Genomic DNA, 25,356 nt, shown 5'->3' on the forward strand with positions numbered 1-25,356 from the left:
GTACAAAAACTGGGAAACCCAGAGTGTTACCAGAGTGATTGGGATCTTAGCAGACTGCAGACCTCACGCTGACACACAAATAGAAGTAGCCATTTGAGGTGCCTACGATGACCTGGTCGCTTCGACACAGCCAAAGTACTAATTATTCCTACAGAGAGAAATACAAGAAAAGCTAATCTGCCTCGGAGCAGTACCCCAAAGATATAGATAGCCCCCCACATATAAAGATTACGGTGATGTAGGAAAAAACAATACACATGAAGAAAACAGATTCAGCAAACATGAGGCCCAAACTATCTATATAGGAAAGGATAGAAAAGAGCACTGTCTGCAGCCGTGCAAAACCCTAGAAAATACCAACACGCCTGATATGGAAAAATACTGAGTCCACACGGACTCTGCCCCCACTATGTCAGTACTCTGGTGTTACTGGGATCCAAGCAAAACACTAATATAGAGAAGAGACTGAAATCAGTACCAAGCATGACAAAACAAAATATACTGCAGAAAATGAAGCAAGGTACACAGACATTCCCAGCAGGGAATGATCCAACTCCACCCAGACTCCACACATGCAAAATCAGAAAATAAACCTTAGTACCTAAACAGAAAACAAGAAGTAAGTGGAAGTAACCAGCAGGGTACAAAGACCAGACTTATCTGTAAAGAGTCCAGGTAGAAACAGAAGGTTAGGCTGGCTTCAGAATATCCTAGAACACAGGAGGAAACATTGAGCACCGGCCAGGAACAAGAGAACACTACACAGTTATATAGGCCAGTCAGAACAACCTGATTTCCAATCCTCATCAGCTGTCTGGCTTCTATTAAGCAAGTCAACTCCACTACCAGCATTGGCCACAAGAGTGAGCCCAAAACTGGAACCCAGTCTAAATGTGTTCACAACAGGCCAAATAATCATGGGCCTTCCCAGCCTCATAATACCAATCTGCTTTACCTTTGCGCTGGTTATCAAAAATAGCGGGAACCCCACGACGTTTTAATTTAAATAAATACATTATAAAAAAACGGTGTGGGATCTCCTTTATTTTTTATTACCAGCCAAAGTAAAGCAGACTGCTTTATTATTTATTGTTCACACAGAATAGATGCATCTTTCACATGGTAAAAAGCTTGTTGATTGGCTGTGCTGTAGCCTTCCAACAAACTTCATTAGCATTTGAACTGCCCCCCAAACTCCGAACTAGGACTTTTTTTTAAACGTCCGTGTTCGAATTCAAGCCCCCTACAGTGAGGGTCCAGTACGAACCCAGACATCTACCATTCAGGTTCACTCATCCCTAATTATCAGCAGAAAGAGATTAGTAAACTGCTACCAGACATCTCTGGAGCTTATATTCTTTGAGATCAAAGGATTGGACATACTGATGCTTTTTTGCCTGACATCTACCATCAAAGAAAAGTGAGGAAAACTCAACCACATCAGAAGGATGGCTAGTCCTGCTACAATTGTTAGGTGTGTCTGACACTCATCTAATGTGGCCACCTTTGGAGTGGTGTTACCATTTTATTATTTGGCTGTCATCACTATCTATTGACATGCTTGTTTTCATGACTACATTTCATGTCAAAGTGAAAAGACATCTGAAAAACATATGTCTTTCATGATGTCATTGTCATATGTGTTGAACTGAAGCTTATTTCAAGTGTTATAATAAAACTTTTTTACAATCTCTCCTGCTGAATTCATATGGATAATATAGCACAGCGAGATGACTGTATTTTTTGTATTTTAACTCTCATTTACTTCTAGAAGGAATATGTGGCTTGTCAATTATTGGGAATAATGCTTTGAAATATATGTGTTATTGTATGAACACTATTTTTTGCCTTCTAGTCTCCATGCCTTTCAGTCTCCATGCCTTTCAACGCTTGACCTCTGAAGGTCCAAAGCTTGCAGACAGAATTATGCCAGAAACATCCATTTTATACAGAAAAATTGGCTTTGTATTCACTCTCATTACGGCTGTATTTACAGAAGCCAAATACAAGCCTTATAGAAGTTTTAATTTGTCCTTCTGCACTCCACACATTCATTCATAAGTTGTATAGAAGTCTTCATCTGTCCAACTCTACACCACACATTCATCCACAAGGCTTATAGACATCTTAATTTGTCCTACTATACCCACACATCCATCCATAAGGCTTAAAGAAGTCTTCATCTCTCCTGCTCCACCCCACAACATCCATCCTAAGTTTTATAGAAGTCTTCATCTGTTCTGCTCCACCCCACACATCCAACCTAAGTTTTATAAAAAAGACTTCATCTGTCCAGCTTCATGCCACACATCTATCCACAAGTTTTATTGAAGTCTTAATCTGTCCTGCTCAACCCCACTAATCCATCCACAAGTTTTACAGACATTTTCATCTGCCCTGCTCCATCTCACACTCCATAGACCAGTTTTATGTAAATAATCATCTCTCCCACTCCACCCCACAAATCCATTCTAGTTGTTATAGAAGTCTTCATCTGCAAAACTCCACCCCATATATCTATTCACAAGTTTTATAGATGTTTTTGTCTATCCCACTCAACCCCACACATCACTCCCTGACATTTCTATATCCACCACTGTCACTAAGGCCAGTTCCACACTTCTGACATTCACGGTCCAAATACGAACCTCAGTATCCAAACACACTGCAGGTCTCGCTTCCCAATCTCAACAGCTTCATAGGCATATATGAGGCTGTTAAGTTCAGATAAAGAGTCCTGAGGCCTATCTGGACATTGAGGTCCATACTGGGAAGTGGCCTAAGAAAGAAACATAACTGTCTAATGTGTATGGGGACACCTAACAATTCCTTGACATGTAGCTTTGATGGAGCTATGCATGATCGATCGAAATATGTCCATCTTTCACATTTAGGAAATAAACTACTTCTAGAGGTGTCTGGAATAAGCCAATAAATAATGTTTATGGGGCTACTGAATACTGAAACCATTTAATGATAGCTCTATTGCATAAAATTGAAGAAAAAAATTCTAATGTTTACTTTAAATGTTGCAAAAAATAGCTACTAAATAATGTTATTATCTTTCTGTTTTCTAGTCGCTCACAGAAGAAAATGCAATTGGTATCACAAGTTTCCTTTTTCGCAATGTTTCTTATGTATCTTCTTACTGCTATATTTGGCTATCTGACTTTTTATGGTGAGTTGTGATTGCATTTGCTTTGATTAGCTAGTTTGATGTCTAATACTTCAGTTCATAGATGGAAAAGTATTGGAAGCATCTTACATTGTTGTTTATGCTATCATGGTAAATAGGTTTTACACAATAAGAATTAAGTGTTTATACATTACATCACAGAAAACTAAATGACAGCATCGAAAAGTTCATATACGAGCTGTAAAAATGAGATACTAAACGAATATCATGTAAAATTAATGTGATAATAATATCATAGTATACAGAAGATGAAATATGTATTGAACAAGTCCCCAATTACCTAAGTAAATATATATCTAACAGTGCTGTTGACATGAATTTCTCACCAGGTGTCGGTAAAAACCTATCCAATCCACAGAGCCAAAGGAATCAAACCTTAGATGTTCATAAATTTAGTGGTGTGTAATAATAATAAAATGACACAGGGAAAAGTTTGAACATACGTACTGAAATATATTTAATACTTCGCACAAAAGCATTTGTTGGTGATGACGGGTTCAAGACACCTCTTGTTTGGAGAAACTACAGTAGTTAAAAGCATAGCACAGGTGTGATTTTGGCCCAATCTTCCACACAAACTCTCTTTAAATCCTGAAGGTTTCTTCTATGAACTCTGAGCTTTAGTTCTTTCCTGAACTTTTCTATTGGATTCAGGTCAGGTGATTAGCTTGACCATTCTAGCATCTTTATTTTTATTTTTTTATTTCTCTGAAACAAATTCATAGTTTCCTTAGCTGTGTGTTTGGGATCATTGTCTTGCTGAAGTGTCCACCTCTTCGTTTCATCTTCATCTTCCTGGTAGATTGCAGCAGATTTTTGTCAAGAATGTTTCGGTACATTTGTCCATTCATCCTTCTTTCAGTTATATAAAATTTGCCAATGTCGTATGCTGAAAAACAGCCCCACTCCAAGCTACTCCCACCTCCAAACTTCATTATGGGCATGGTGTTTTTGGGTGATGTGCCGGGCCTTTTGACCTCCAAACATGGTGTGTATTGTGGCATATAAAGAATGCAATTTTGGTCTCATCTGACAAGACTATATTTTCTCAGTATTTCACAGGGTTTTGTAAATGTTGTGTAGAAAACTTTAAACCCGCTTGAACATGCTTTTTGTTCAGCAATGGAGTATTTCGTAGTGAATGTGCATACAGGCCATGGAGGTTCAGTGCATTACTTAATGTTTTCTTTGAAACACTTGTACCTGCTGATTCCAGGTCTTTCTGTAGCTCTCCGCAGGTGGTCCTTGGCTTTTGAACAACTCTTCTGATAATTATTTTCATCCCTTTGTCTGAAATCTTGCAGGGATCACCTAATCGTGGCCAGTTTATGGTGAAATGATGTTCTTTCCACTACCGGATTATGGCCCCAACAGTGCTCACTTGCATCTTCCATAGTTTCGAAATTCTTCTGTAACCAATACCATCAGTATATTTTTCAACAATAAGGTTGCAAAGGTCTTGAGACAGCTTACTAGTTTTACCCATCATGAGATTTTTCTTGCGTGGCACCTTGGTAATGAGATACCTTTTTATAGCCAACCAGCTGATTATATATTTCACTTTGTGACAGTTTTGCTTTCAAATTACTGCTAAATTGCAGCTGTTGTCATAACTTTCCATGTTTTTTTGCATTTCTCTTTGTTTATGTGTTCAATACTTTTTCCTTGCGTCAAATCTCATTATTACCCATCACTATATTTATGGACATCTATGGTTTGATTTCTCTGTCTGTGTGGATTGGATGGTTTGTTACAGATATCTGGTTAAAAATTCATGTCAACAGCACCTTTATAAATATGTTTAGTAAGAAAATTGGTGACGCGTTCAATACTTATTTCACCCGCTGTATATTCTACAGGATATCAATTGTTCAAACTAGAATTCTGTCCAGAATAGGAAAAGCCCATTCTCACATTTGAATGTGAGTGGCATAGAAGATCTCTGCAGAAAGCTGAAACACAGTTAATAAAATGTTCCTTTTAAAGGGGTTGTCTACTACTAGGACAACCTCTTTTAATTTCCTATGTTTGGCCCCATTAAAATAAAAAAAGCTTATACTCATCTCCTGTGCCAGCATGGTTCCAGTAGTGCCAGTGCTTGCATATTCCTGGGGCTCACGGCAGGCTTTAACGTCTTGTAAGCCCAAATAAGCACTGTCTCCTCTCTCCCCACTTTCGGATGTATGAGTAATCAACAGGAAGTGAGAGACCAGCTGAAGCTCTCACTTCCAGTCAATTATTCATACATTTGAAGGAGAGGAGAGAGAAGCCGGCATTGAGTGTACATGGTGCTCGCATGACATCACAACTTCACGTGAACCCTGGGAAAACAAATGCCTTCATAGTTGGAACGGCAGCAGCACGGGAGGTGAGTAGAAGCTTTTTTATTATTAACATTTTTTTAATGGGGCCAAATTTTGGGAATGAGAAAGGGTTTCACAAGTACTGGAAAACCCTTTTAATTATATTTGCCCAATGGGAAAACTCTGCAGGTGCTAATTGCGGTAGTACTAATTATCTAGGTATGTGTAGTCTGAAGCTAAGGAGTGACTACAAGAATTTTACTTTTTACAATTAATCTTAATTAGCTTATTCTTGATACCAAGAGTGTTCACTGATGAAATGTAAGGATTAGGGATGGGCGGACCCTTACTATAAAAGGTCGGATCAGCGTGGTTTCAAAGGTACTCGGGTGCTGGGCCCGGGATTGTTTGATCCAGATTTGGCACTCGAGAAATTTAAAAAAAAAATAAAGGAAAAATAAAGAAAATAAGAATGAATCATGCACTTCATACTTACCGTGGATCCGTCATGGCGGAAACTGCTTCCATGTCTCGCATTCACTTCTTGTGTTGCGCATTAGGCTCATTTCATATACACTGCTTTCCCTGCCTACCAGCCGTCTGGTTGTCTGTGCTTGGTTGCAGTCAGACGCTCCCCCAGCCTGTTACAGCATCTGCCTGCAATCACTGACAGGCGCTGTATGCGGGTCAGTACCGAGGTCTAAAAATAAATAAATAAATAAAACAATTAGCGTAGGGTTCTCCCAGTTTTCTGATACCCAGCACAGATAAAGCCCATGGCTACGGGCTACCAACCCAGTCCTGTGCTTATCTTCTTGCCTGTGTATCAAAAGAAGAGGAACCACATGCAGCTTTTTTTTTTTTTAAATGAATGAATGAAGTTAATTAATTAAATAATTTAAAAAAAAAAAAAAACCATGTGCAGTACCCCACAATTTTGATACACAGCCATGATAAAGCCAGCTGGGGGCTGATATTCTCAGAATGGGGAGATGCAGCCTAAAAATACCCAGCCTCCAGCCGCCCAGAATTGTCGCATCCATGAGATGCGACAAGCCTGGTGCTTTACTCTGCTATTTCCATTGCCCTGGTGCGGAGGCAATCGGGGTAATATCAGGGGTTAATAACAGCCTATAGCTGCTGATAAGCCCTAGATTAGTGATGGCAGACATCTATGACACCTACATCACTAATCTGTAAGTAAATGTAAATAAACACAGACACCGAAAAAATCCTTTATTTGGAATAAAATACAAAAACACTCTTTTTCACCATTTTATTAACCACCAAACACCCGTGCAGGTCCAAAATAATCCACACGAGATCCCACAGTGATTCAGCCCTGCTACATCTGAATCTCACAGCGAGCGGCCATAGAGCATGACTGCCCCCTGTGAGTGCAGACAGACAATGAATGAGCCAGGATGAGCAATGATGTCACTCAGGCTATTTGCAGTCACAGCTGGATGTTCGCATGGTCCTCCACCTGTAACATCAGGTAATCTGACCTCAGGTGACCTCAGTAAAGTCAGTGACCTCACCTCAGGTGAGACCTGCATCTCTTGGAAGAAAACCGCGGGGGGAGGTAGCCAAGAGATTTAGAGAGATTGGTGCTGAAAATTTTACACTATATTCCTGCACCTAATCTACGTGGGTTATTTATGCATGTTTTGTCGTGGTTCTTGCCGCAGTAGTCTGCCAGGGGGTTCACATTTGGTGGTTAAGTTGACTGCACCAGATCTACACCTCCTGGCAAAAAAAACTTGTTTTTTGGAGCATTTTTTTGCAACGGTTTTTGCTGCGGGGTTTTGCTGCAATTTTTGGCGTGGTCTTCTGCCAGGAGGTGAACATTTGGTGCTGAAATCGTCTGCACCACATTTCAGTACCAAATTTGCACCTCTTGGTAGGAAAAAAAACATTGTTTTGCATTTTTGGGCCAATGGATGCAAATTTGACAATGCAATTTTTACACCATATTCCTGCACCCAATCTACACCTCCTGGCAAAAAAAAATGTGTTTTTTTACGCATTTTTTATCCACGCTTTTTGCCATGTTTTTTTTTACGTGATTTTTGCTGCAGTATTCTGCCAGGAGGTGCAAATTTGGGGCTTAACTCAACTGCACCAGATTTCGGCACCAAATTCGCACCTCCAGGCAGAAAACACACAAACTTTTTTTTGCATTTTTTGGCCAAGAGATGCAAATTTAATAATTTTTTACACCATATTCTTGCACCCAATCTACATTTCCTGGCAAAAAAGACGTTTTTTTTACGCATTTTTGGCCACTTTTTTGGCTGCAAATTTTGCCATGGTATTAATGCAGTTTTCCGCCAGGAGGTGCAAATTGGGCGCATGAATATAGTGTGAAAATTTCAGCACTAAATCTGCATCTCTTGGCAAAAAAACGCGGTTTTCTGCCAAGACATGCAGGTGAAGTCACTGACTTTACTGAGGTCACCTGAGGACCATGGGAGCTTTCAGCTGTGACAGCAAATCACCTGAGTGATGTCATCGTTAATCACTATGGCTCATTCATTCTCTGCACTCACAGCGGGTAGTCATGCTCTATGGCCGCTCAATGTGACTTGGATGTAGTACAGCTGAATCATTGTGGAATCTCTTGTGGATTATGTCGACCCTGCAGGGGTGTTTGGGGGTTAATAAATTGGTGAAAGAGGTTTTTTTTCAAAATGCCCAACGTTTCCAGCCAGAATAAACATTCTTTTTCCACGTGGGCATGGAGTTGTTTATAATATAAGTGGGGTTTGGGGGTACGACCCCCAGATAGGGGGGTGCATGCCTGATTATGCGTCATGAGAGGAAACATCACAATGCCCACCAACCAAGTGAGTCACGCCCACTAACTTAGAATGAGCCCGTACATTCTAGGCTCACGGTAGATGCTAGAGTATATGGCTCTTTCAGTTACACTGCTTTCCCCACCCACTGGCCGTCTTGGCATCTGACTGCAACTAACCACAGGCGCCGGTGGGCGCGGAAATCAGTGCATATGCATGAGCAGTAACTAGCGGCCCAGAAAGTGAATGCAAAGGCTGGGACCAGCGTACAGCCATGCCGGAGCCTTGGTAAGTACAGTGCGTTTGCCCCCATTGCCCTATCCCTTCTACCACCATTTTTAATCTCCAGATTCTGATGCCCATAGACTTATATGGGGTCTGGATTCTGGACCAGATCCAGATTTTTTTAAAAAAAAAAAGAAGAACAGTGACCCGCCAGTCCCAGTTTTCTGCGAGTCCGACCATCTCTAGTAAGGATACTCCAACAATTTAGATTGCGATTAGTGAAATACTCATTTGGACAACATCAAAGTCTTCAGACCCATCTACTCATGCATGCTGGCGAAAGATTTGCACAGCTTTCAAGTTGTGCAAATGTTTTGCAACATTGAAGGTATTTATGCCAGAAGCATCTTCATGAATTGTCTTTATTTGCTTTTGATTAATGATGGGCGGCTGGAGTAATATGTCCCTCCCTATTTCAATAATGAATTAGGTGTATCTTACACGCGTTGTATGCTTCTTGCAGAAATGTACCCTATTCAGAGACTAATGTTACATAACTTTTTAAGAATTGGGCATCATGCCAATGCCCCATGCGTTGTGGCAGAGCTGGCCAGAACTAGCATGAAAGCACCAAAAATGGCAAATATTTTGCACAGCTTTCAAGTTGGGCAAACGTTTTGCAACATTGAAGGCATTTATGCTAGAAACATCTTCATGAAAATTGTCCTTACTTTCTCTTGATTAGTGATGGCTGCACCCGGACTGTAAAAGTCCGGGTTCTGGGTGTTTGATCTGGATTTGGCACTTAAAAAATTAAAAAGAAAATAAAGGAAAAATAAAGAAAATAAGAATGAAGCGAGCGCTTCATACTTACCAAGCCTATATCGCGGCTGTAAACTGCTCCTGCACGGCTGTACGCTGCTCCTACAGCCTACCTTGGCCGCTCATCATTGCTCATTCAGATGCACTGCTTTCCCCGCTCACCGGCCGGCCTGGCCTGTGTGATTGGTTGCAGGCAGATGCTGTCACACAGGCTTGGGGCGCGTCTGGCTGCATCCAATCATTTCTCATCGCGGTTCATTCATTCTCTCCCTGAAACTCACAGCTAGCAGTCATGCTCTATGGCCGCTTGCTGTGACTGAAATGTAGCAGAGCTGCAATCGCCGTGGGACCTCGTGCGAATTACATCGGACATGCATGTTTAGAGGGTTAATAAAGTGGTGAAAGAGGTTTTTTTGTATTTTATTCCAAATAAAGGATTTTTCGGTGTCTGTGTTTATTTACGTTCACTTACAGATTACTGATGGGGAAGGGGTCTCAGACATCTTCCATTACTAATCTAGGACTTAGTAGCAGCTATTGGCTGTTATTAACCCCTTATTACCCCCAATTTCCACTGCACGAGGGCAATCGGAAAAGCCGGGTAAAGCACCAGGCTTGTCACATTTAATGGATGCGACAATCCTGGGCGGCTGCAGGTTGCTATTTTTAGGCTGGAGGGCAGACAATAACCATGGCACTCCCCAGTCTGAAAATGCCAGCCCCCAGCTGTCGGGCTTTATCTTGGCTGGGTATCAAAATTAAAGGGGACCGCATGCTGTTTATTTTTATTTATTTAATTAAAAAAAAAAAAAGCGGCATGCGGTTCCTCTTATTTTGATACACAGCCAAGATAAGCACAGGGCTGGCGCTGCAGCCTGTGGCCGTGGACTTTATCTGTGCTGGTATCATAATATGGGGGAGACCCTACGCCAATTATTTTATTTATTTATTTAGTTTCACTATACGTGTAGAGTCACACTGACATATTACTCGCACAGAAATCTCGCATTGCACTCGGCCAAATGTAAGACAATGCTGCAGCTCACATCTGTGAGTTTTTCCTCAGCCCTAATCAAACTGAGTAAAAAAAATCGCAGCATACTGCGATTGTCTGAGAGTCTCCTATCACTCGCACCTATACAAGTCTATGGGTGCGAGATAAACATCAGAATGCACACGGATGACATTCTGGTGTAGTGCGATATACGCACAGGCTGACAATGGAGATGATGGGAATCCCTCACTTTCCTGCACAGCTGTCATCCGATCGCAGGATCAGGTCACAGTCACATGACACTCGAACTATGGTCACAGCAGAGCCTGAGCCAAGGGTCATTAGCATATCGTATACGATTCTCATGCATCGGATGCAATATGCCAGTGTTATTTAGGCCTATGATATAGATGAGCATAGTGCCTGTGAATGGATGCAGTCAGCTGACACACAGACACGCTGCCACTGAGTGTGGGGGCGCGGCTGACTGCAACCAATCACAGGCACCAGTGGGTGAGGAAAACGGTGCATATTCAATAGAGGTTAATTAGCTGTTCCAGAAGTGAATGTGCAACCTGGAAGCAGCTTGCCGCCATGACAGATTTTTGGTAAATAGATCGCGCGCGATCCTTTCAACTTATCCATTCTACCAATATTTTTAATCTCTGGTTTCTGATCCCCATAATCTTATACAGGGACCAGATTCTGGATCCGAACAGGGTTTTAAAAAAAAAACATAACAGGGACCTGCCGATCCCAATTATCTGTGAGTCCGCCGATCTCTACTCTTGATATATTTTCGATTTTATATGTCACAATTTCTCTGAGTTAAATTTTTTAAAACTTTAATTTCTTCAGATGAAGTCGAATCTGAACTTCTCGCGACATATAAAGATAAAAAGGACATTCTCTTATTGACTGTACGCCTGGCTGTTATAATTGCAGTTATACTTACTGTACCAGTATTATTTTTTACTGTAAGTACATATTTCGCTTTTATATAACATCCATTATATATTAGGTTGTCACCATTTGTTAACTATTTAAATAGGGTTTATAGATATGGTTTGTATTTATTCTTGTAAAGGTTTTTTCTTATCTTAAAAATTTAAAGAGGACCTGTCACCAGATCTAAAGTGAGCAGCTTTAGCTCTTAGTTTACTTCCACTGCTTCGGGGTATTGCACTTTTTTTGTAATATACATATATCTGCCATACGGTTCCAGAGATGAGGGCCATTGTATTTAGGACTAGGTGGCCATGTATGTATCTTTAATACATAAATGAGTTATTAAACGCTATGGGCCGAACATAGATCTCCCTAAGAATCTACCTCCAAAGCGTGTTTTACATGAAAGGGATGTTACCAGTGTGAGACAAGTAGATCAGAAGAGCAGACAGCCGTCATTACTAGTGATGAGCGAGTATGCTTGTTACTACTCGGTACTCGCACGAGTATCAATGTACTCGGGCTACTCGGCGGGGACCGAGTAATCTCGCGATACTCGTGCTGTACTCGTGGTCTTCATGTTGGCGCTCTTTTTACAGCCATCCCTTATGCAGGGATTGGCTGGCAGACCACTGCAATGCCACAGCCCTGTTGTGGAATTGCAGTGATTGGCCAGCCCGCACAGCGTGACTGTGCCTTTAGCCCGACACTTCCCCGCTCGGCTACGGCTCCTCCCGCACTCCACTCCGCGTGTATATATATATGCACGCTTACACACACACGCACGTTTTTTTTTTTAATTTACAGTTTTATGGTTTCTACATGCTGCCGGGGGTCATTTCAGAATAATACTCGGGTCTCCCATAGGATAACATTGGGCTCGGTGCTCGGGCCGAGTACACGAGTATTTTGAGATGCTCGGCCCGAGCCTCGAGCTCCCGAGCATTTTAGTACTCGCTCATCACTAGTCATTACATGTTTCACACTGGTAATGACCTCTTTCATTTAAACTGAGTTCTGGAGGCAGATTCTCAGGGAGATCAGTGTCTGGCCCATAGATCTTAATGACTAATTTATATATTAACAAAAATGTTCAGTTCTCTGGAATAAGACATTGTATTCAATGACATTGAATTGTATTGTATTCAATGACATGCATACCAATATAGACAACTTAGGAGAGTTCAGCCTCCTGAGAGATGCCCTTTATTGTGATATTCATCTTTAAATCATTATAACTACCTAACTTAGTTAGGTTCCCGGTATACAGAGATTACCTTGCCATTGGTTACCTGGCTTACATGCATTTGCCAATAAATAAGCTAAATATCTTTTTTTTTTTTTCCCCCCCAAATATTCCTATAGCAGTAATGCAATGCCAGAGTTCACTTATTCACTTTTAGCATTTTAGTGTGCAGCTGTATATGTTTTGTAATTATAATGTGTTTTCAGCTACCACCTGTTCACACCTATTGGATGTGCGAGTCAGTCTTTTTGATCTTTAAATCATTGTAATCTTCTTTTTTCAAAGGTTCGCTCCTCATTGTTTGAACTGGCTCGGAAGACAAAATATAAATTCTGGCAGCATTTACTAGTGACAATAGTTCTTCTAATTTTAATTGACCTTCTTGTTATATTCATACCAGCAATGAAAGACATTTTTGGAGCTATAGGTAAAGTACTTCAGTTCATTTCCTTGTGTGGATAATATAATAAGTTATATTATATCGGAGCTCTATGGACAAAATGTGTACACTCTTATGTTAAGTACAGAAAGGGGTCGATTAAGAGTAGCTAGAGCCGCAGGCAGTTTAGAGAGCATGCCACCAACTCCCACCTCTCTCCCACCACCCCTTGTATCATGTGACATGTCACATATTTCCCTTGGATGGGATTAGTCCCTCCCCTGCAAGTGACATAGTTTGCAGGGGCTGTACTCTTTTCTGCTTTCTTGTTTGTTACTTACACTCTGCAATGACAGTGCGCTATGTGTTGAGTCGTCATTTCTGATCAGAGCCACTGAGAAACCGTTTAGTCATTGTGCCTGAGAAGAACAGTGCACAGTGACAGGAATCTAATGAGCATCCATTGATGTTGAAAACCGACACATGCTAAGTAGAGCAGGGACTAGCCCAGCCCCTGAAACGGAGGTCACCAATAACGCTTTGTTTAAGGGTGGGGGCAGAAGCTGCTTCAATTATCCACCTGCTGCCCCCTGAAGACGCTTCATGAATATTCCTGATCTAATACCCCTTCTGCTACATACTTGGGGAGGGCCGGGACAGGAGTCGTTTATCCCACAAAACATACAGACAGGAAAAAACAAAACTCAAACTCACACACACACAAAGGAAAGACAATACATGCTCAAGAGGAAATAAATTCAAAACACACCAAACAACAGAGAGAAGATCACCAGAACAAGTTCACCACTGCACAAGGACCGGTATTCGCAAATGAAGCTATAATCAGCATAGAGCAACAGGTGCCACCATCTTTTAAAGGGCGGAGGCGGCTGTGAGAGGACTCCAGTAACCTGTGACCCTACGAGCAATCCACAGACCAGCAGAAATTAACTCCTGTTAGAATGATCATTAGTAAGCACACAGCTGGTCAACGCTCGAGTCTGACTGAGCAACTCAGAAGCAACAGGTGGCATGTCAGACTGTGCAATGTGAACATGGTCAGAAATCGCCATTAAATCTGGTGACTTTAGAGCTGAACATTGTGTGACATTTCTTTAGGGACCACAACATTTGAAGTGACTTTCAGAGGCTTATGTGACAGAAATTACCCAAAAGTGACACCATTCTAAAAACTTCACCCCTCAAAGGTCTCAGAACCACATCTACAAAGTGTATTAACCCTTCAGGTGCTTTAATCAATGTGGAAGAAAAAAATGAAAATTTTGCTATTTTCACAAAAATGTTACTTTAGCCTCAAATTTAGCATTTTCAAAAGAGTAACAGAAGAATGTGTATGATACAATTTGTTGTGCAATTTTCTCCTGAGTAATCTGATCTCCCATATGTGGTATAAAACTACTGTTTGGGTGTACTGCAGGGCTCAGAAGGGAAGAAGCGCCATTTGACTTTTGGAGCTCAAAATTGACTGGAATTGTTAACCTTAGCTTTTGGAGAGCCCCTTATGTGCCTAAACAGTGAAAAAAAAACACAAGTGATCCCGTTTTTTAAACTAGACCTCTCATGGAATTTACCTAGATGTATGGTGACTACTTGATCCCACAGGTGCTTCACAGAATATTATAGCGTTGAGACAAGAAAACTAAAACTCATAGTTTTTTCTCATAAATGTTGTTTTAACCCCAAAATTTGAATTTCACAAGCATAACATGAAAAAGCGCTTCTGGAGACACACACATCGTAAATTAAATGGGTTTCCAGACTACAACAATGCCAAACGTGGATGTTAACTGTTGTGTAGACACATTGTGTTGCCCAGAAGAGAAGGGGCATTTGGATTTTGGAGTGGAGATTTTGCTGGATTTGTTTTTGGGGGAGACATTACGCTTTTCCAGAGCTTTTGGCTCCCATGATTTGTGAAAGCCCCCTATATTTCCATTAATAGATGACAGACCTGAGTGAGGGCTTTTTTTTTGTGTTCTGAGTTGAATGTTATTTGGTGGCAACTTGTGGTACAGAACATTTTAAATAAGTCCATATTTATACTGCTGTGCACTTACATTAGTTTTTCCTTCTACATCTCCAAAATACATAATTCAAGTGAAACACCCGACAAATTAATTCCCTAATGAGGCAGCAGAGTTACTCTGGGCTCCGTTTGGCCTCTTTAGTGGTATCATTTTTTTTCAAGGAAGTACAAAACTGTTGTTGACCACAGTTTTGTGCACGCCTAAAAGATGCTTAAAAAGATGGAAACCGATGGACAACAGGCCAGATGAAAGTTCCAAGTCACTCCATTTGACTCATTATAGTGAACCTTCCATTGGGTACTTTATCTGAATCACGTTTTTCAGAGCTTTTCACATATTATCTGGTGTAAGTGCTCAGCGTAGAGTGCAAGATAAATGTGAGCCGAGCCTTTCTGTTGGCTTTGGGAGGCAGAATAAATAAATCAACAACAGCAGCATTGATTTTATTACTATTTTTTATGCCACTCACCTGGCAGTATAAGTGAAAAGGTGGCTTTATTTCTTAGGTCAGTACAACAACAGCAACACCAGATTTATATTTTTTTTTTTTTAGGTTTGGTTAAAAAAATGCATTTTTACAAAATAAGTTTTTTTTAATCACCAAACGCCAAGTTTTTTTTTTCATTTTTTCTGATGACAGAGTCACATGATGGCTTGTTTTTTGTGAGATGAGTTGGAGTTTTTATTGTTACCATTTTAGGCCATATAATATATTTTGACTTATTTCTACTCTGCTTTTTGTGAGGCAGAATCAAAAAGAAACAGCAAATCAGGCATTGTTTTCTGTTATTGTTTTTCACGCCATTCAAATCAATCAAATCAAATCGGCAGCACCAAAATAACATCAGTATTGCCAAAGCAAGAAAAGAAATGTGACAGGGGAGTGGGTTAGGGTTGTGGGGAAGGGGTGTTGTGGCCATAATTTGGGGAATGATGATCCATTTGGAGATCTTTAGTACCCCTCAGCTTATGACAAGTGGTGACATATTGGGCAGCAATCTCCACCATTGATTCTTCTTCCCCCAGTAAGATGCGGAGTTTCCTCTCTTCGTCCATGGATGGAAAGTCCGGGGTATAAGCGGTAAGTATCTGGAAGTGGGAGGCCCTCACTGCTGAGTATTTGTTACAGTGCAGCAGGAAATGCGCCTCGTTCTCCAGAGCCCCCTGCTGGCAGTGCTGGCACAGTCTGTTCTCCCGCAGCTTGTATGTCTGTCGGTGCCGCCCTGTTTCCACCTCTAGGCTGTGGGCACTCAGTCTGTAAAGGCTCAGGGTCTGCCTGTCTTTGGGGTGGCCTAACCTTTCTAGATAAAAGGCCAGAGTGTAGTCCCTCCGCAGTGACCGGTAGATGGTGAGTTTCTGGGAGTTCTCTAATTCACTCTTCCAGTCCTCTATGTATTGCATCTTGCAGCTTTCCGAGATCTCTTTTATTTGGCCTTTTGTCAAGGTGTGTTGCTGACTTTGGCTGTACTGGCTGCTGGGGTTCCTGGCTTGCTCTGAGCTCTGGCTCAGCAGGGCTTTATGATGATAGGAGCTGGGGTTGCTGTTCTGTATGTGCGCCTGGTCTGATAGCGCCCGCTTGTGTATATTGAGCCATAAGGGGAATCGGCCCAGCTCTGCCCGACAGGCTATGTTTGAGGTGCTGCGATGGACTTGGAGGAGATATTTGCAGAACTCTAGATGGAAGACTTCAGTTGGGCTGGAATCCCACTTTGCTTGATCTGGATAGGTTACTGGGCCCCATACCTCGCTGCCATACAGCAGTATAGGTGTGATGACGCTGTCGAATATCTTGAGCCAAACTCTCACCGGTGGTTTGAGGTGGTGCAGTTGTCTTCTGATAGCATAAAAGGTTCTGCATGCTTTCCGTTTCAGGGTCTCTGCTGCTTGCTTAAGGCTCCCAGTTTGGCTTAGCTCCAGACCGAGCTGGTCTTCTCCAGCGTGGTGCCATTTAGTGTGAGGGAGGAAGTAGAGGTTTCATTAAACTTCCTCTTCTGAAACACCTTGACTTTGGTCTTCTTTTGGCTGATAGGCAAAGCCCATGTGGTGCTGAATGTTTCTAGCACAGCCAGGCTATCTTTGAGGCCTTTCTCGGATTGGGAAAGCAGCAGGAGCTCATCTGCGTACAGCAGGATCTTCACCTCTCGGTCATGCAAGCTGAGACCTGGGACGGAAGAGGATTCCAAGGCTGAGGCCAGTCCATTTACAGTATGTAGATATTGAATAGAGTTGGGCTCAGGCTGCAGCCCTGTCTTACCTCGCGGCACTGCCAGAAGAAGGCCGTCCTCTTTCCGTTAACCTTCACGTTGCATCGGTTCTCAGAGTATGAACTCTTGATCACGTCGTAAGTTCTGCCACCTATTCCACTTTCCAGGAGTTTAAGGAACAGGCCTGGGTGCCACACTCAAAGGCCTTCTTGAAGTCCACAAAACATGCAAATATTTTCCCCTGTTTTATGCCATTCACTATGTCATACAAGTGATATCACAGCTTTATTCTTCGGGTCCGTACCATTACAGCAATACTACATTTATTTTGTTTATTTTTATGTTTTGCGTTTACACCATGAAAACAGTTTTATAGAAAAAAATATTTTTGCACTACTGTATTATGAGAGCTATAGCTTTTTTTAATTTTTCACTGATGAAGCTGTTTGGCAGCTTGTTTTTGCTGGACAAGATGATGTTTTCAGCGATACTATTTTTATTTACATATGACTTTTTTTATCACGTTGTTTTATTCCAAATTTTTATCAGCTGTACATTTTTTATTTTATTTTTTACAGCGTTCACTGAAGGGGTTAATTTGTGTGACACATTTATAGATCCAGTTGTTCCAGATGCAGTGATACAAAATATGCATACTTTGTATATTTTTGTTTTTGCATAACTAAGCTTATTTATTTTTATATCTTTTTCATTTTTCCTTCTTTTTTTTCTGACATTTAAAAAAAAATTAAAAAAATAAAAATCACATTTTTTTTTTTACTTTTTTTTACTTAATCCATATATTGGAGATTACCTTTTTTACTCTATTTGCTGGTATACTATGTAGCAATGCACAAGCATTGCAATACATTATACCTGTTAGTGCTGCACTGACGGAAGCCTCTGCGATCATGCTCCTGGCATGGTCTAACAGACTTGCCGTATATGGCTGACCTGGATGTCATTGTGACAACCTGAGGTTGCCATTGCAACAATCGGGCCAACATGATCTTGTTGTGGGGTCCCAATTGGGTGGGAGAGGTAGTGCACTCCCTTAGCTTCCTAAATGCTGCGATTACTATTGATCGTAGCGTTTAGGTGGTTAAACACCTGTGGTTGTGCGAGTATCGTCCTTGGCTGAGAGAGCCTGAGCTCAGTTACAGCTTACGCCAAGGTCACGCTGGTGATCATACATCACGCCGTGATGTACATTTACATCATTTTGTAGGAACCCCTTTCCGACCATGACATAAGTGTACATCAACAGTCGTAAAGGGGTTATTAGCCTATTTAAACATACACACCACAATAAACGACTGTGGATCGGTAATGGTTTACTGATTGGTGGTCATTTATTGAAACTGATTGGTCTGTGTAACTGTTCCTCTATACAGAATAAATATTTACATCCAGTAATTTACTGCTGACACCTCATCTGATTACAGCCTTTTTCTTCTTAGTCTTGTCAAACCTTCATGTTGATGTCCTAACACCGTAGTTTGGTCACTGCAGTTTGCAACACTGATTACTGCATCTCTGAAGATAAAAAGGTCACATACTGTATATTTACATATTGGTTTCCTGAATAAGAAATCCCCACACACAGAAATCCTCAATACAGACATGCACCCGTCATTCCACCATTAATATATAATCCAGCCCTATAGCCCCCACTAACTATAATTAGCGACTTTTCCCCATCCAAGAAATATATGTGAATTAGCAACTGTGATCTTTCCCCGGTCTCTTTCCTGCATCATCAATGCTCCACCATAGTGCACTTCCTGCTCCCCCAATTCATTATAATTACATTCATAATAGTAAGATTGCCCTCATTATAATCCACCTATGACTACAGGGCTTGGGTTGGGGTGCCTCTGACAGAGCAATTCACTTAAATGAGGCAGATAAGAGTCACTTTATGATCTATCTGGCCCATGTTTAAGCAGGGTCTACCTTTTTGAGAGGAGGGCAAAAGCACAGTCCACCACACTTTTCTTGTCCACTTCAAAAAGGTGGACACTGCCGAAACATAGGCCAGACAGATCATAAAGAGACTATGTGCCTCATTAAGTCAATTACCCTATTGACGGGGGTCTCAGAGGTCTTACATTCCTTGATGAAGTTATATTTGAAAACCTATGAAATATATTTACTCAGTTTTTTATTGGAGAAGTGATTAGCTACATGAATGCAGTCATAATAATAGGCTTTTTAATATTCTTCACAGGTGCAACATCTGCTAATATGCTGATATTTATTCTTCCTTCAATATTATACTTGAAAATTACTCAAGGAAATGATGCTTTGTCCAAAGAGAGATTTTGGGTAAGTTGATACTTCTACTAATACTGAATAATAAATGTTGGAAATTCCTTAAAAATAATCTTGAAATGAAATTGAAGCCATGAACATAATTTGTTTTTCTGATATTATACAATATGATGCCAGATTTCACATGGTAAAACAGTGGTTAGTTCAATACCATCTTTAATGCATCTTCTTAGTATTTATTCTCATGTCCATTGCTAGACTCACTGCACTGCTAAGCTTGCAAAAAATTGCAGGAATGTGTTACCTGTGAGCATTTTGGAAAGGGACCATCAAAAGTGCATGGGTAACTGCATTTATAATTATTTTTGTCATTTCCAAGAAAGCAATGCATTTATTCACCTTAATTGGTTTATTCACCCACTTTGTGACAGAAGTTAAGCTTTTTCTATGTTGCACATACATACAAATATACAGTATACAACCTTCAAGTTGAAGTCCCAGCACAGACATTTTTGCCATATCTATGGAGTATACCAAAATGTCTGATATGGTAGATGACTGTCCTATACCTATGTGGAGAATGGTGGTCTGTGTTCCCTGATGTGCTTGGTGAGCTAGTCAAATGGAGAAGTGGCCATTTATTTATATAGCTGTCTGTTCAATTCTGTAGGGAACTGTAAAGTAGCTTTGTTCATGGTAGTCTGACAGCTCTTAATGGTGCTTCCAAAGACAGGTTAGCGTAATCCATCTAGAAGGTCCCAGGGGAACACTCGCGTTCAACTGTAGAGTGGAGGCCGGGACTGTGGCACAGATTAAGTCCCTCTGCTGTGATGCAACCTTTCTCTCACTTTGGCTCATGCCCTGGTCTTCTCTACAGAGCAAGGGCATAGGGATATTTGGGGGGGGGGATTCTGGTAGGGTGGGTGGACTTTGTGTGTGCAAGCCATACTTTCATGCAGGTCCACAAATAATCCAGGACCCTCCTGTTGGGGATTGATGTTCACAGATTCAGTTTCCTTATTCAACATTCTTTTGCAAACAGTTATGCACAATACTTCAGTCACATCATTACTGAGGGCACAACACTTTGACATTGTAGGCATGGAACACTTTAAATCAAAAGACACCTCTACCGCAGACTGTTCCTTTGCTCTTGTTACCACTGCTGCTTTTACACTGTCCTTTCCTTCACTTGATGACACCACAGTTCCACTCAGTAAAGTCATAGAGTCCAATTCGGACATTGTAGCACCCAGTCTAGCACCCAGTCCTAAAGGCCCAATTCACTAACTGTTCTTGACAACCTAAACTTGCCGTGGGACAGAACTCATTAATTTAGCTTATCCATGCCAACCTGTTCACCCAAGTATATAGTAGACCTTTGCTAGTGGACTAGTACCAATGCAGACAGTAGTGACCCAGGATGCCCTGGTTGGGGTTTGGTACTCACTTCGATGGGGTAGAACACCATTCCGTCCTACATAACACAACACATTTAGTTACTGGTTTTGGGCCTCGTTACTAGAAAGGAGCGAACCGGTCGCGGTTCGGCTCGAAGTCGGTTCACCGAACGGAGGTCCCGTTCGAGTTCGGTTCATCGAACCGAACTCGAACTGCATAGGAAACAATGGCAGGCAATCACAAACACATAAAAACACCTAGAAAACACCCTCAAAGGTGTCCAAAAGGTGATAAACAACACAACACAAACACATGGGAAAGTGAGAAGGACATATACTCATGCGAAAACAAAAGAGCTGGACAAGGAAAAAGAGGAGGAGACACAGATATGATTATATGCAAGGAAACATCGATGCCATTACTGTGCAACTTGAGCCCTGCTCATTTTAGGCTTCCAATCTGGATAAATTGCCAGAGCTTGCCACATACGCCTTGGGGATCTTGTGTCATGCAGCCAGCGTTCTCTCGGAACCTGTCTTCAGTGCAGCTGGGGGTCTGCTGGCAGATAAGCACACGTGTCTGTCCACTGACAATGTGGACATGGCTCTCAGAGGACTTTTCTTCCCCTGGGTCAGCCAGGGGACGGGAAAGGCACGCGTATTTTTGAGAGTGCTTCATGCAAAGCATCTTTTTCTTTTTCAAAAGGGGGGTCAAGTGATGCCAGTCAAGTAGGGTGTGTGTGGCCAAAAAAGTGGCAACGAGGGAGACTGTGGTTGGAGTCCCCTCGCTGTGTTTCTAAAAGAACCAAGATGAACAAGTCATGGCTCCCAGAGGACTTTTCTTCCCCTGGGTCATCCAGGGGACGGGAAAAGCACGCGTATTTTTGAGAGTGCTTCATGCAAAGCATCTTTTTCTTTTTCAAAAGGGGGGTCAACTGATGCCAGTCAAGTGGGGTGTGTGTGGCCCAATTAGTGGCAACGAGGGAGACTGTGGTTGGAGTCCCCTCGCTGTGTTTCTAAAAGAACCAAGATGAACAAGTCATGGCTCTCAGAGGACTTTTCTTCCCCTGGGTCATCCAGGGGACGGGAAAGGCACGCGTATTTTTGAGAGTGCTTCATGCAAAGCATCTTTTTGTTTTTCAAAAGGGGGGTCAACTGATGCCAGTCAAGTGGGGTGTGTGTGGCCCAATTAGTGGCAACGAGGGAGACTGTCGTTGGAGTCCCATCGCTGTGTTTTACATGATTTTCGAAGGGCATGACATGCCTAAGAGGTTGAGTTTCATCATCTGCAACTTGTTGGCAATAGAAAGGCTGCCTTTACACCCTTTTGAGACCGAGGATTTTCGAGACCTTATGCCCATTGCAGTGCCCCAAGAGCCGATGGCCAGTTGTCACTCCTTCTCCAAGAAAGGCGTGCCCGCGCTACCACAGCAGGTCGCACACAACCTCACCGATTCCTTGAGAAACTCTGTGTGTGATAGAGTGCATTTCACCACAGATACTTGGACCAGTAAGCATGGACAGGAGAGTTACATGTTGCTGACTGGGCACTGGGTAACTATGGTGAGAGATGGAGAAGGGTTTGCTGTACAAGTCTTGCCGTCCCCACGACTTGTGTGTCAATCCTTCCTCTGTATGTACAAGTTCCTCCACTGCTTCTGCCTCCTTAACCTCGTGTGGGTCCTCCACCTTGGCCCAAACCCTGTGTGGTCAGGCCACCCTTCCTTGTAACTGCGCCCAAGGAATCCCACACACCTCCTTACTATGCTGGCAGCAAAGCTCAAGGCCATCAGGCGGTCAAATGTTTACTTTGAAATGTAGGGGAAATGTGAGACACTGCTGAGGAATTGTGGACGGTTAGCTCTGGAGAGTGAGACCGAGTTTGATCAATGGTTGTCTACACTCAACCAGCAGTCAGGGAAGGTCGGGTGCGACAATGATGCAAACCTGTCTGCGGCCCTTCGTCAGGGCAATGTGACACACGTGCCTTGTATGGCTCACGTGTTGAATCTGATTCTCCAGCAATTTTTAAAATACCATCCCGGCCTACATGGCCTTGTGCAGCGGGCACGCTGCTATGTGCTCACTTTCATCCTTCGCACTCAGCAGCTCAACAACTTTCATCGCTCCTAAAGTCTTAGGGTCTGGTGGTTAAACGCCTGAAATGCGATGTTCCGACACGCAGGAATTTGAATCTGCACATGTTTCAGCGTCTGTGGCAGCACCGCAGAGCCCTGCTGAAATACGGTATGACGTATACCCTGGGCTAACTTGATCCAGAGGTGGTGCAGATCACACTGCTGGAGTGGTGTCAGATCAAGGACCTATGCACCCTTCTACACAGTTTACAAATATCGACGAAGATCTTTAGCACTGGCGATGCCATTCTCAGCGTGACAATTCTGGTCATCTACAAGATGGAGCACACTGTATGCATTATTCGGAGTCAGGTGTTGGTCCAAGAGGAAGGGGAGGAAGTACAGGAGGAGTCATATGCAAAAGGGATAATAAGATCTACAAGGTCCAGACGGTGAGCGGCACCTAGGCGGCAGTCATGGTGGGGGAGAGGGATTAACAAGGGTGCATAGTATCAGCAAAAATTGTTGAGGAAGGTGCAGGAGCCCATGAAGAAATGGAGGACGAACTGGTGATGGGCATGAAAGACTCAGCAGATGAGTGAGAGCTTGCTCACATTTCGGTTGTGCGAGGTTGGGGGGAGAGGGCAGAGGAAGGAGGCACGATTCTCACCTCTCTGCCACCAACACACCAAGGACTTGGTCCTCCTGAATGCACAAGACACATGAGCGCCTTCTTGCTGCACTACCTACAACATGACCCTCGGATTGTACGAATTCGAAGTAATGCTAACTACTGGGTTGCCACACTGTTAGATCCCTGGTACAAGACAAAATTTGGCGAAATAATTCCTGCCATAGAAAGGGATGCACGTATACAGGAGTATCTGCAGAAGGTGGTACGGATTCTTAGATCTGCTTTTCCAGTAAACACCAGTGCTACACAGAGTAAATCTCAACGCTTTGTCATGGATAGGAGGAAATGGTCTTTTACTTGTCCACATCTGAGGGACCGAGGGCTGACTGCTGTGCTGAGATGGCATTGAGTATGGTGTCCCTGCAGAGTTGCACTTTTGGTCATAGACCAAATGAGTTGAAAAAGGACAAATGCTGGTGGAAAGGGGAACAGGTGTGTTGGAAAGGGGAAAAACGTTTTTGTCCGTGGGTTTGTTGGTTAAGCAAAAGTAACATTTGATGAAGAAACACCATCTGTTACGGTGGGACTGGCAGATTTGGATAAGGTGGTATATACTATGTTACCGCTATATAACGAAAATTAATAAGAAAAGAAAGAGAAAGGTATATCTCCCCATCAGCAGTCAATGTCCACCGTGCTCCCAGATGGAAAAGGAGAGGTTGGCAACTGGAAGGTTAGGTGGAGGATACAGATCTGTGTGGCTATGAAACTAATAGTTGCCTGAACCGAGTTAGACGCCACTCGGATCTTGAGACTGGGAGCCCTGTTAGCGTCACAGCGTCCACACGCCCACCCAGCCCAGGAACTCCCTGTTAACATCACAGGGGCCATTCAGTACGCTGACCGTGTGCATTGGGGCCACACCTGTGGACAGCAGGCGCATCAGCAGCAGCAGGCCTGTTAATGCCACTGGGCTGCACAAGCAGGACAGGAGCTGGTCTTAACCGTTCTGCGTTACCAACTGTGGTGGCGGCCTGCATCAACGCCCTATCCCTGCCTACCTCTGGCCTAAAGCCGCAATGGGTTCAACACATGGAGGTGTGCTCTTTCGGAGCATAATAGAAGACTGCGCACCTCCTTGTTGGCTCCAGCCCGTTTTATAACCTGGGTCCGCCCCAAACCAGGGTGGACCACAATGCACCTCCTGGAGACAAAAGCAGAGTGACACATCATGAGTGGCATAACTAGCGTCCTATTTGGAACCGCAACTTCAATAATGACCTCATGGCTGCCACGACACAAACACCTCACCAGTCATCGTCTGACCATCAATAATGAGGTGACAAGTCATAGGGGCGGGCCTCTGCAAGCCATTTGGGAGTGGCCTGGCCACATCGTCAGGACACCTGATGCCCTGTGGTCTATATGGGCCCCCCCACATCAGGAGCAGGGCCAAAGAGTTCATTACCGGACCTAGTTTCTGATGCAGTAAGTGCCTGAGCATGGTCAGTTGCATGAAATACAGTCTCTGAAAAAAGACTATCAGCTTTAGCATGGTGTCTAGGCACAAAACAGGACTTAGACCCGACACAGAATGCAAGTACCTGTGCAAAGAGGCTTTTCGCACTAAGTGTGGGAGCATGCACTGTATCCCGAAATGAAGACTTAGCCTCAGGAATGGCACAGTCAGGCTGAGCATACTCACTAGGCGAAACACTGTAGTTAGGCTGCAGCTGGGGTAAATCGGCACACGCATGCGCACTAGCTGCCTCTCCACACTTACACGTGGAGGAGAAATTGCTCT

General features: G+C 42.7%; 1 protein-coding gene across 1 annotated transcript in view; it reads left to right on the forward strand.

Moving 5' to 3' along the window:
- SLC38A1 (solute carrier family 38 member 1) overlaps positions 1 to 25,356 on the forward strand; it is a 135,162-nt gene that overhangs the window by 79,114 nt on the left and 30,692 nt on the right. The window contains exons 12-15 of the mRNA XM_075344960.1: positions 3,078 to 3,178; positions 11,200 to 11,318; positions 12,821 to 12,962; positions 19,397 to 19,494. Of these exons, the coding sequence (XP_075201075.1) occupies positions 3,078 to 3,178; positions 11,200 to 11,318; positions 12,821 to 12,962; positions 19,397 to 19,494 (460 nt within the window). The remainder of the gene's footprint in view (positions 1 to 3,077; positions 3,179 to 11,199; positions 11,319 to 12,820; positions 12,963 to 19,396; positions 19,495 to 25,356) is intronic.

The sequence above is a fragment of the Anomaloglossus baeobatrachus genome, chromosome 4, assembly GCF_048569485.1.
Source record: "Anomaloglossus baeobatrachus isolate aAnoBae1 chromosome 4, aAnoBae1.hap1, whole genome shotgun sequence".
In the NCBI taxonomy this organism is placed as follows: domain Eukaryota; kingdom Metazoa; phylum Chordata; class Amphibia; order Anura; family Aromobatidae; genus Anomaloglossus; species Anomaloglossus baeobatrachus.